The sequence below is a fragment of the Carassius carassius genome, chromosome 47 (genome assembly GCF_963082965.1).
Source record: "Carassius carassius chromosome 47, fCarCar2.1, whole genome shotgun sequence".
NCBI classification, from domain to species: Eukaryota; Metazoa; Chordata; class Actinopteri; order Cypriniformes; family Cyprinidae; genus Carassius; species Carassius carassius.
In genome coordinates, this window is record NC_081801.1 from 22,637,414 (window position 1) to 22,650,544 (window position 13,131).

A 13,131-nucleotide genomic window follows, 5' to 3' on the forward strand; every position below is an offset into this window, starting at 1 on the left:
TCAGTGTCCATAATTACATTTCCTTTCTCTCTTAAAGCGATACTTTGTTTCACTTTGAAACTTACTCTTGTGTTTGAAGAGTAAACACCCTAATGCTTTTGTTAGCAGTTTATTGCCCTTGCCAAAAAAAAAAAAAAAAAACTTTTTCCCTAGGAGATTAGATGGCGTGCAAAAGAAATAGCAGACATCAAATTGCAAAAGAACATTTCAAAGCAAATAATAACACTTCAATTTAGACCTTTGATAGTAATGATACATTGCACTCTTGTATTTGCCTGGGCTGCTGTTTGATTATTCTGTCACATTTTACTCCATTTAGGCTTTAGAATATACTTTATCAATAGTGTAGCATCTCGGTTTGTGCATAATTTTGATTTTGAGTAAATTAAACATAAATAAACGGACATTCACTCAAGACACTGGTCTTTAAAAAGCACTAGAAGCAGATCAACAGAATGAAACTAAATGCCTGTGTCTTCAGGCAAATAAATAAATAATAATAATAAATAATAATAATAAAACTGTCATGACCCTGCAAACCAACAGAATTAACTCACTGAGGATTAAAAAAAAAAAACTCACTGAGGATTTATGTTGGAATAGTGCGATCTAACAGAGCTACAAACAACAAACTCAATAGTATTTTGGGTGTTTCAATATCCAAGTCACTGTAAATGTGCAGTTCATATTCATTCATTAGACTACTCCATATCATCTTCCTTTCATATTAATCCATAGTTTTACTTACCAAAATTCCAGAATATTTCGTTAAATCTGTCGCTGTCATTTTGTCAGTCATTATGATTGACACTTTCTTACAAACTCAGTAGCCCAATCACGAGTAAAGAGTGCTCTGCCTAATTTCAGCAGCGTTGTCATTGGCTAAAAGTTCTACAGTTGCCATGTGCTGCTGAGCACCGGAGCGCGCGCCTTAATTTGGAAGCGCTCTGATTGGCTGAAAGTTCTGTTGTGGCCGCGTGCTTAGAAGCATCAAAGGCTTCATGCTTTTTGCATGAGACTTCAGAGTGACTTTGAAGTTCGGGCGTCCAGAGGCTGCTCGAGAGGAGGATGTCCGCCTCCGCGAGCCTAAGGGAATCAGACGGAGATCGGGACATGGAGCAGCGCAAAATCCAAGCGTCAAGCCATCCTTTCAGCGTGGAGTCTCTTATATATAGCCACAAAACCAGTAAGGACTTTGAAAGACGGCACGAGGATGTATCCATCCAGTTTGCTAAGACTGAGATCAGAGATTCTTGTGCTTCGGCTGGAATTCAAAAGCACTTTATGCAGACCTCACCCGTCAAATCGGAGTCGCCCGAGCCGGATGACTGTACACCATGGGTTATTCACTCTAGATACTCTCAAACTCGTAAGCAATTCAATTTTCTGAACTAACTGCTTATGATTTAAATGATATAAATTACGACAAGGTCTATAATCGTAAAATGAGCAATGTTCATAAAAATGGTCTTTACTAAAATGAGCAATAAAGCACATTTTATTGAAAATTATGAGATCTAAAAACTGGCAATGCCATCATCTTAATTTATGAATTTAACATTTGTTGATCATTTTGCAACTAGAGACACACGAGGGCCCACTGCTCTAAAAACATGACACCGTAAGCAGTTGCATATTTTATTTAGGTGAACTCTTATTTAATACAGAACATAACAACAGTATAAAGTAAAAATAAACACTTTTCCTGATTTTCATGTTTTTAACGACTTTTTAGTTAAGCAGAATATGTGGATTTAGTTAAGCAGAATATGTGGATTACGCTATCTAAATATTTACTAAATATAACAAAGCATTTTAATTTTAGCTTTAGCTATATATATTTACTTATCCCCCACTCTCATATATGTAGCAATACTAAATACAATTATCAAAGTAAAAAAATAATTAAATTAAAACACTTTCACATGGATACTTTATGTATACTTGTATAAAATGTGTGCTTTGTTTTATTTGAACTATGAAAACACTATTATTAAAACAATTATTTTATAAAGTTAGTTACTTTCATTTATGGATTTTAAAATCAACTTCTGACCAATCTAAAAGATAGCAATTAATGATTACATTTTGCTACACTAATGTTTAAACTAATGTTTTAATCCTTTTCCCCGCCACAGACCAGGGAAGTCCCTGTCCTCTCCGCAAGCACAAGAACAACCGCAAACCCCGTACACCATTCACCACCACACAGCTCCTGGCCTTGGAGCGAAAGTTCAGACAGAAACAATACCTGTCCATTGCCGAGCGAGCAGAATTCTCCAGTTCGCTCACCCTCACAGAGACCCAGGTGAAGATCTGGTTCCAGAACCGACGGGCCAAGGCAAAGCGTTTGCAAGAGGCTGAGCTGGAAAAGTTCAAACTGACTGCCAAACCTGCCCTCCACCCCAGTTTCAGTCTGCCTCTTCCTCTTGGAACCCAACTTCATTCGGCCGTCTCACTCTATGGCCAGTCATATCCCTACCACAGGCCGTTATTTCCTGTTGCTCCAGTGGGACTCTATGGAACACCTTTAGGGTACAGCATGTATCACCTTGCTTGAGAAGAAGTGCTACAGTATGGACTAGTACTGATCTAAGGATGTACGAAAAACAATGTTTACAATATCTTGGTGTCCAAGTCCAAAAAAAAAGCAGCAACAAAAATTAAATGTTTCATAATGTGCCTTGACCTGAATTGAAATGCGGGACATTTTACTTAATTTTTCACTGACTGAAAGTTCAAATTTTACCCTTTGGATGGATAATTCTGTTGCCAAACTTTTTGTGTATATTTGTGTCATACATCTTTATGTAATATATTGTAAAACTAATTATTTTGTGTACAAAATATTGAGTTTAAATTCCACTAGATTTAATGTTGATTTTTATCCCAAGTTCATTACACATTATTTTTACTTTATTTTTAAAGATGGTTGTCGTACCTCTAGCTATAACTGATAGACACTATTTTATTGTTTGTTTGAAACAAATTATAAATGGCTTGGTGAATGATTTTATATGATAAATACATGTTCACACTAAGAAATTTCCAAATAGGATTTGCCCTTTTGAGATCAGTTTCACATTTAGAAAATTAAATAATATTTTGTATACTTCATACAAACCTGACAGTGAGTATGGTATATGCAAAGATGTCTTTGAAAAGTCACTTATAAGTAAAATGTGGAAGTTTATTTTTTGTGCCACATATTTATATTTATACTATAATTATAATTCAATTAAATCTGTCATGTATGGTAAACAGCAATTGGCCAGCAAACACAATAGCATTTGATTATAAAATTAATATATCCATTTCATGTTTGAGAAAGTATGTGGGAGTTTGGATGTCCAGCTTCATTATCTATTGCATAAGCAAATTAAATTTTACATTTTTAAAATATTTTTCTTTATTAATTTCCTTCAAGTGCATTTCTAAATTTTTAAAATCTGGTTAAACACTTTACAGCAAGGTCACATTTGATTTGGTTGAAGGAAATGCTCCTTTCTGAACTATCAATTCATTGTTGCAAAATGAATTCATATATAATGCATATCAGCAGTTTGAGATATGAAAACATAGCTTTACTTTGATATATATGTAATTGTTTAAATAATGATCACTTAAAAATTATATGGCGTAATAATTCTATTATTGATAGTTATACTAGAATGTTACCGATAAGTTTGTTTTTACTTCTTTTACTGCCTTGTCATGGCTTGTTCATTAGGTTGTGGCTCTATAAACGTTTGAGGGCCCATTTTACTGTTTCCGCCTGACTTTGATGCAATGAGGAAATCGTTTATGGTCAGCACTTTACTCATGAGCTTCCTTTAATCAGAACATGAACCCAGTCATGCTAATCAAACAGAACCACTAAAGTGTTCGCGGATGTGTTTTATAATGTCGACTTTGAGCCACTTACGAGAGTGCCGTGAATCTGGGCGATTTGCCCGATCCTGTTCCTGTGGTGTAAAAAAGTCAAGAAACTCTTGGAAGCGAAATTCACAAAGCTGTCAAGTTTCAATGCTTAAATGCCTGGCATCTGCATTCTGTTTTCATTGGAAAAATCATAAAGATTAATTTCCAGATTTAATCCTCATGTTTTGTTTGTGGTCTGAGAGGTCATTTTGGATGCTCAAAAATATACTTAACATTGAAATATCAAAAATGGTTATGTATACTTTTTTGATTTTCTCTAATCATTTAAGTATATTAACGAATATCTATTTCAAGAGATATATAAAGAAATATGAGCTGAATAGGGAGAGTTGTAACCTAGATACATTAGCGAATGTATCTAAACCATACTTGCCATTGTGAAAGTAATTTATTTATTTATTTTTTACAAGTGTGTTTGACAGGTTTTCTAACAGGTGTACTTAAATGCAAACAAACAATTTTTTTACCTATTTTAATACCCTTGAAATTAAATTGGGGATGGACTTGAGAATAATCCCAAATTCACTATTATTTTTGTTTTACATATGCATCATTGCACTTTGGTAGACAATTATAAAAAGAAGTTTGAACGGTCTTCCTTTAAAATATTTCCTATACAATTAGAGATGGGGATTATTGAGGTCATGATTTCCTAGCAGGGACGTGCACAGACATTTTGAGGGGCAGGGGCTCAAGTGAAATAAAGGGCACTTCTCATAATTAGGTTTCTTTTTTTTTTTTTTTTTTTAAACAAAAAAGTATATATATATATATATATATATATTAATGCAACTCTGACTTCCTTTTTAAAAAAATAATTTAAAAAGTTAATTAATTTTATCTTCCTCAAACTCACGCAATTGTTTCATTTTCAAAAGATGTCTACAAAATAATCAGTTCACAGAAACCATGGTCTCCTTAGTATTCACTAGGTTTATAGAGCAGCAAAGGAAACCATTCCACAATGTGCATGTTTTGAAAACATTTTCTATGCTACTAGTTTCAAGTATATATGAAGAGTTCAGATGCAAAAGCCTCTAAGTGCCATCTGAAATTTTCTTATGAGCTTTTTTTTTTCAAGCTCGTATTTAAGTTCAGTAATTTAACTTAAATGACAATTAATAGGTAATTTTCATTGCCAGTAATGTGAAATAAGTGAACATAAACATACAAGCTTGATAAAAATGATCATTATTGAAGGAAATTTCAGATGGCACTTAGAGGATTTTTCATCTGAACTCTTCATATTTAGAATAACCTAAATAACTGCATCAAACAGAGGGGCGTGTTTTACTAATAATTTGTTTATTTTTGCACAAGGCACTACATCGTTTTCATTATTTTGGTGTTATCAGAATACATAACACTTTAAAATTAAACTTACCAAAATAATTGAGGAAAAATTCAATAAAAGCCAGTGTCATGTATGTATTTGTGGTGGTATGGAATACTATTTTATAAAGGTTTCGAGGAAATAAAAAAAGTTAAATTACTTAAATAGTTAATTTATAAATATTGTTATTTTTAAAGTTTCATGTTAACTTATTTCTACTCAGTTTTATTTATTAATGTACCAGATGCAGTTACTCAGATTTACTACATTTTTTAGAGTGTATCCTCCATCTGTTTGCATCTGTAGATTTCTTCTAAATTCACCAATTTAGATTTCTAAATTTCATGGGGAAAGACTCTTGATGTAAGTCAATAACTGGGGACGTCCTGTATGCAAATTAGGCATCAACTAGTTAAAATGCGCACATTTGCATCTAATTGACAGGGAAATGCAGGTAAATAGGATAAACAAAATAACTAAAGCATATCACCTGGTGGTGATATATGCTTATTTTAACTTATTTTATTACATGGCTTGGTTGAATTCCAATGTAGAATGCGGTCTGTTATAACCAACAGACCGCTGTGAGGACTATAACAGACCGTTGCCATGAAAAACAGAGCGTTGCTATGGACTCACAGGATTCTAACCGTAGAGACGGAGCGGACTATTTTCTTTAGCGGAAGCAATACAATCGGGTTTAACAATCGGGGGAGAGGGAGAGGGAGAGGGAGAGGGAGCGCTTCAGAACTCCTGACCTGATATTTAGATACTATATTTCAATAAATATATTTGTTTGACAGGGAAGCTGTGTGCAAACAGAAATATATATTATTTTTTAAAAATAAAAAAAGCATCCCAGAAAAAAGGGCACTTTCTCTCCAGGAATAAAAAGGGCAGGTGCTCAAGCCCCCTTTCATGTCTATGTGTGCACGTGCCTGTTTCCTAGACTCCCAGATTAAGTCTTCAAAGCTCTTATAGTAGAGTAATTACCTATACAGTGGTCTACACGAAGCCCTAAAAAAGGTAAACTAGATGTTATGTGCACAAATTGTCCCAAAGTCGGCCTGTATGTGATTTGACACATTCTATCCTCACATTAATGTTAATAATGATGTTTTTGTTCCTTCAAATCCTCTCTTGATTTAGACCTCCTCTGCTGGTTACAGGGAGAACAACACCATTGTGAGATACAAATCGGGTGTGTGTACTTCCTCAAGCTATTCCCTTGTATGTTATCTTATGCATTCACAGTCAACATTTCTGCTACATTAAAAGTGAATACAACATCTTTTTCTTAAATAATAAATGAACTAAAAAATAAAAAAAAATATTAGTCGATTTTACCAATACAAAATTTGACAATGAATCTGCAGTCAGAGTTAATGATAATGTGCTAATGGTTTATTAAAAACAGTTAGGATACTACATTTAATATTTTATTACTATAACAATGATGTCATGTAGCCATTAAATACAACTAGGTATTGTATTATTTTATTTAATTTGTATTATTTTAACAAATATTATGAATTCATAATTTATTAATATTTGTACAGTTTTTTTTTTGGGGGGGGGGGTAGTCACACATCATTTTATCTATTTATTTATTGTTTAAGTAGTTATTCTTTCGTTCATTTAATCCAAGATACTTTATTAAACTTTTATTTTATTTTATATTTTATTTTAAGGTCAAATACTCTATTTACAAACCATTAACTACAACTTTTGCCTTAATAAACTCCTAATTTGCTTATTTTGAACAGTTAGGATGTTAGTGGTTAAGTTCAGGTAATGGGTAGGATTAGGGATGTACAATATGGTCATGCAGAATTTGTGCTAACCCTAATCCAACTAGGTTAATAGTAATAATTGTTCCCTATACTAAACTTTTACAAAAATTTCAAAATCAAATTGGATTAAGGCCATGTGCATTTAGTAAACAGAAGTTTACTCTCACTGTAGATAGGGATTTATGGAGGAAATAAATCATATATCCTCCTCAAGGATTCTGATGATGAAGCATACTGCCATATACAATTCCATGCAATCGTCTAAATTGGATCTAGTATTAATGAAAACTGCCCAAACACACATGTATTATTTGTACAGTCCTTTAATTTATATTTTTGGCCTTGGCTGGCTGCTTCCTGAATCTATTCCTGAGTTCACAGCTTGCTAAAGTAACAAGTGCAATGAAAATTGTGCCCTTTAAATAGAGATAGACTGCTATTGGTTTTCCAGTTACCAGTGTGGACTTGTTTCATACTAAAGTAAAAATGGAACATTTTCAATGTAACATATGTGATTAAATGAATTACTATGCCAATATCACAAGTGTGTTTTAGAAATATGTTGCGCCGAGTGATGCATCATACTCTTTTAAGGGGACAGTTCACCCCCCAAAAATTAAATTACCACATGATTTACTCAGCCTCAAGCCATCCTAGGTGTATCTGACTTTCTTCTTTTAAATGAATACATTTGGACTAATATATATATATATATATATATATATATAGCTAGCCCTTTACATTAAGGTTCCATTTATAAAAGGTTTACAAAGGTGTTTATAAATGATTAATAACTCATTCACAAATGCGTTATATATCATTGATAAGCAGTTATAAATGCATAAATAAAAAAGGTGATTTTCATGAAATTCCTGCCAAATAGTGAGCTGGTACGTGCATGTGCTGTTATTTAAGTGAATAAGTGAAGAATAAGTGAAGTGAAGTGAAATTTAATTTGTACAGCAACTACACTGAACTAACACAGCGATAAAAACACTTGAAAAACAAACTCTGCCATGTCACCTCAAAGTTAGCTTATCCGTAAAATCAGTAAACACTATTAGAGATAACAATATCACTACTGAGCAGGTTGGACCGGTTCAGTGACTTCATCTCTTGAATAGTGGCTTTATATCAGATGCTCACCACCAGCACCAGCTCCAGGCTTTTATGACATACAGGCAAGTACAAACATACAGGCATAAGTGAAAGTGAAGTGATGTTTGGCCATTTGTGTGCTGCATTTAACCCATCCACGAGCACACACACAGCTGTGAACACACACCCAGAGCAGTGGGCAGCCATTTTTGGCTGAGGCGCCCAGGGAGCTGTTGGTCAAGGGTCTCACCTCAATCGTGGTATTGAAGGTGGAAAAGAGTGCTGTACATTCACTGAACATGTGATCTTCCTCTTGCTGGAAAGGCACTGGGGAGACAGAAGCAGACATCTGATTACATAACATAAATGCACTGACCAGCTCGGTGAGCGAACAATGCAGGGTCTTGCACTGGGTGAGGTATACAGAATGACACACAACATGCTTCATGTGTCATAAAGATGGAATAGCCTCAGCTAACGAAAACAAAAATGGCTAATGCCTTTATGGCTCCTGGCTGGAGGAAATTTATGTTGCACTGCTCGACTTTGAGGTAGAGCATATATGCCACTGTAAGACAATTCTGAGCCAGTGCTCTTGAGGAATTGTAAATTCATCAAAAAAATTAGTCTACATGACACTGTTATGGGAATGATGGATTTAGTTGCTACATACACTACAGCTTGTCTTGCGGAAGATGACTTACTCGGATTTCTTGCACTGTGCAAGTCAGTATGAATCATCAAGGAAAAAAAAAAGCTTTGGGCAATGTGGCGTGTGAGAATATGATGCTGTTAAATAAGAATATGGCCAACAGATGGCAGTATATCAGCAATATAGAGCAGCCGTAGAGCCATAGAAAGAGTATTTTAGATAAACAAGTTCTGTTTTTTTATCCGACTAGAACAAGAGGTAAGTTTAAAATAAAAATTTCCATTTTATTTATTTGGATACTATTTTCTTATTGATTTCATTAGTATACAGTCTGCATACAGTATATTCTGTGTGCTGTAGGCACATTTTCTTTATGCATGGAAAAGTGGGATGACCTATTTTTTTTTTTTAATGTGTGGTATATACCACACACCACACTGCACATAATACTATATTCCATAAAACAACATGCTAGAGTTGACCTTTCATGTCCTGTGAAGAAAGAAATAACAGCAGTATTGGATACCCCATGAAATTGGAATAAAAATATATAATTTATTATGCAATAAAACACACTACTCACTCAAATTGTTATTCTTCCATCCATATTTTTTATATTCTACTTTTAAAACGTTGTAGGGATTATACAGCATGTACATATGCAGTTAGCAAAGTATTCCATTCTAATCTGGTGTATCAGGAAAAATCAGACATTGCAGAATCATTAGTTATAGCCAAAAACTAGCCAATATAAGGTATTTTAGTGAATATTTTAACACTTCTGCACAGCTACAGTCTATTCTGCACAATTCAAAAATGTGAAGTTTGCAACCAATACCATGAAAAAAAATCCATCCACTTCACGAGCACATGCTATTGTCCTCGTGTTGCTCACGTGCAACAGTGCCTGTGTTCGTCTAACTGAATCCTTAAAACAGCCCAGAGCTTTGCAAGATCAATCTGCCATACAGTATGTGCAACTCAGACCTGACTGCAAAACGCTGCTAAATTGATGCCATTCAGTGGCAGTGTGACATGAGCGCACAAGGTCAGCTGAGACACAGTACCACACTACAGTCAGCAGAGAGCAGCATCACTTATAACACCACATTACTCAAATAAACAGACAGATTCTTTCTCAATTTACTATCTTTCAAGTCACTGCTATTTGAAGTAAGCACATATTTAAGCATATTTCATTAGTTAAATATATTAAGTATAAAAAAAAACTTCATTGAGAATGTAATTCAGCAGACTATGAAAGGCCCAGAATGGGTCTCCTCAGTCTACTGCGGGACGTGTTAATATCCAAAAACCAACAAAAACAAAACTAAAAGAGATGACTTAACCCACAGATTTTCTTCAGTGTAACTTGGTGTTTTATTCACAAGTGGACCGATAAACCAACAGTCCAGCAGTGTAGATATTGACAAGTGCTCAGTCCAAACCAATATATATATATATATATATATATATATAAAATAAAATACCAAAATAAACTAAACAACAATATAATAAATATATACAAATTTTCCACTTGCATCTACCAATACACAAAGATTTTTATTTTAGCTCACGGCACCTCAATAGCACATTTGCTCGACTTGGTTAAACAATTCCCGTTTGAAGTCTGGCGCAAAAATGTAAAGACCAGACTCTGCCCATTTTCAGGCTCGACCACTAATAGGTAAGTTACACCAGTTATTATTTAATCATCCATTTTAAGATTTATACAAAACTTCACTTGGTAATGTATTAAAACAAATCACCACTCATGTGCAACCATAATAAAAACCCACCATATATTAGTTGTCACCAATCTGTTTCTCCTTACAGATTAAAATATTCGGGTACCCCACCACACAAACAGACTGTCACGCTCAGAGGGAAGAAAGAGAGAGATGTAAATGAACTTAGAGATGTATTTAATAATAAAGGATAAACTCAAAACAGAAAGGTTTCATTCAGAACATAAATCACATCATAAGAAATAATGCAAAAGCAAACATAAAACAGGAACAAACTTAACTTGTAGACAGACAGAACGGCGGGAAGACTGGTAGATAATACTGTGGTAGAAGAGAGTAGTTTGAGTCCAGTGTCTAACGAGTAGATCTGACAGTGTTCTGATGAAAGTGCTGCGTATATATGGAGGTGCGTTGATGAGGAGCGGCAGGTGCAGGTGATCAGAAGGCGGGTGATTGGGAACGAGTGGGCGTGGTGATGGAACCTGACGGTCTGGATGTGTTGCTGACAGTACCCCCTCCTCCACGGGCAGCTCCCGATGCCCGGGAACGAGGGTGAGGGCGGCCGCGAGGTCTGGGAGCAGGACGATCCGGATGTTGTTGATGATAGTCCGAGAGTAGAGATAGATCGAGAATGTCATTGCGAGGAACCCAGGACCGTTCCTCGGGGCCGTAGCCCTCCCAGTCCACGAGGTACTCAAGCAAGCCCCCTCGCCGCCGAGAGTCCAGGATCTCCCGGACAGAGTAGACCGAAGGGTCCTCCTGGACCTCCGGAGGAGGAGGCACCTCGGCACCGCCAGGTTCTGTGGAGGGAGTAAGAGGAGGATTAGTGGCAGGTTTGAGTAGGGAAACATGGAATATAGGGTGAATACGGTAGTGTGCAGGGAGCTGGAGCTGGTAGGTGACGGGGTTGATTTGCCTCTGGATGGGAAACGGTCCGATGAAACGGGGGCTGAGTTTCCTACAGGGCAGTCGGAGGCGGATGTCCTTCGTGGAGAGCCACACTAGCTCTCCAGGTTGGAAGGTGGGAGCTGGACGACGTCGGACATCCGCAAAGGTCTTATGTCTCCGAACTGCTTGCTGTAGGTGAACATGGGCCGAGTCCCAGACCCTCTCACTTTCCCGGAACCAGTGGTCGACGGCTGGGATGTTGGAGGGCTCCTCCGACCAGGGAAATAGAGAGGGTTGATAGCCTAGTACACACTGAAAGGGAGTAAGTCCAGTAGTGGATTGTTTCAGAGAGTTTTGGGCATATTCGGCCCAGGGAAGGTAACGGCTCCAGTCATGCTGGTCGGAAGAGCAATAGGCCCGGAGGAACCGTCCGAGTTCTTGTATCTTCCGTTCAGTCTGGCCGTTCGTTTGAGGGTGGTAGCCCGAAGATAGACTGATGGATACCTGAAGTTTTTGAAGAATGCATGCCATACCCGGGAGATGAACTGTGGTCTCCGGTCCGACACAATGTCTTCAGGTAGGCCGAAATAGCGAAAGACAGACTGGAAGAGAGTTTCTGCGGTTTCCATAGCCGTGGGCAATCCCTTGAGGGGAACAAATCTACACGACTTGGAGAACCGGTCTACGATGACTAGAATGCAGGTGAAATTGTTGGATGATGGTAGATCGGTGACAAAATCAATGCCAATGTGGGACCAGGGACGGGCAGGTATGGGTAGTGGCCTGAGTTTTCCTTGTGGTAACTGTCGTGGAGTGTTGGTCATGGCACAGACCGAGCAGGCACGGACATGTTGGGTAACCTCACGGGCCATCCTGGGCCACCAGTACCGGGAACGAAGAAGTGAGAGGGTCCGCTTGCTGCCTGGATGTCCAGAGCCCGAAGAGGAGTGGATGGAGTCCAGAAGGGAGGAGCGCATGGAGGAAGGGACGTACTGTTTCCCATTCTGGACCTCCCGGCAGAACTGGCTCTCGGGATATGGCTTCCTGGAGTTGTTGGTCCAAGTTCCACACGATGGGGTTGAGGAAGAGCTCTGGAGGAAGGATAGGGTCGGAGATTGGCTGCGGGTCTGGCTGGTAGATACGGGATAATGCGTCCGCCTTCAGGTTCTTGTGGCCTGGACGGTAGGTGATGGTGAAACAGAACCTGGAGAAGAACAGGGTCCACCGAGCCTGGCGAGGATTCAGCCGCTTGGCCTCTCGGATGTATTCTAGGTTTCGGTGGTCGGTGATGACGCTGAAAGGGTGTGTAGATCCACGCAGTTCATCTAGGGCAGCTGGGACCAACGGCGGGAGGTATGGAAATTTGACCGTCTGGGAATTCAGGACACGGTAGTCAATACAAGGTCGCAGACCTCCGTCCTTCTTCCCCACGAAGAAGAAACTGGAGGCGGCTGGTGAGATAGATGGCACGATGAAACCTTGGCGGAGAGCCTCCTTAATGTACTCCTCCATGGCCTTCTGCTCCGGGATGGACAGAGGGTAGATCTTACCCCCGGGAAGTTTCGCTCCAGGCAGCAAGTCAATGGCGCAGTCCCATGGCCTATGAGGTGGTAATCTGGTAGCAGCCTGCTTGCTAAAGACGTCCTGGAACGCCCTGTAGTCCTCCGGCATGGAGAT

General features: G+C 37.9%; 1 protein-coding gene across 1 annotated transcript; it reads left to right on the forward strand.

The window, feature by feature from the left end:
• Window positions 1–969: 969 nt before the first annotated feature.
• Window positions 970–4,096, forward strand: LOC132130141 (homeobox protein MSH-D-like). The gene is made up of 2 exons (XM_059541808.1): window positions 970–1,369; window positions 2,139–4,096. The coding sequence occupies exons 1-2, from the start codon at window positions 1,069–1,071 to the stop codon at window positions 2,558–2,560; spliced, it is 723 nt and encodes a 240-aa protein (XP_059397791.1). The 5' UTR covers window positions 970–1,068; the 3' UTR covers window positions 2,561–4,096.
• The last annotated feature ends 9,035 nt before the right edge of the window (window positions 4,097–13,131 follow it).

Coding starts and splice junctions, on each gene's coding strand:
- LOC132130141 (XM_059541808.1), top strand. CDS start 1,069: ATGTCCGCCTCCGCGAGCCTAAGGGAATCAGACGGAGATCGGGACATG. Junction 1,370..2,138: donor CTCTAGATACTCTCAAACTC/GTAAGCAATTCA, acceptor TCCCCGCCACAG/ACCAGGGAAGTCCCTGTCCT.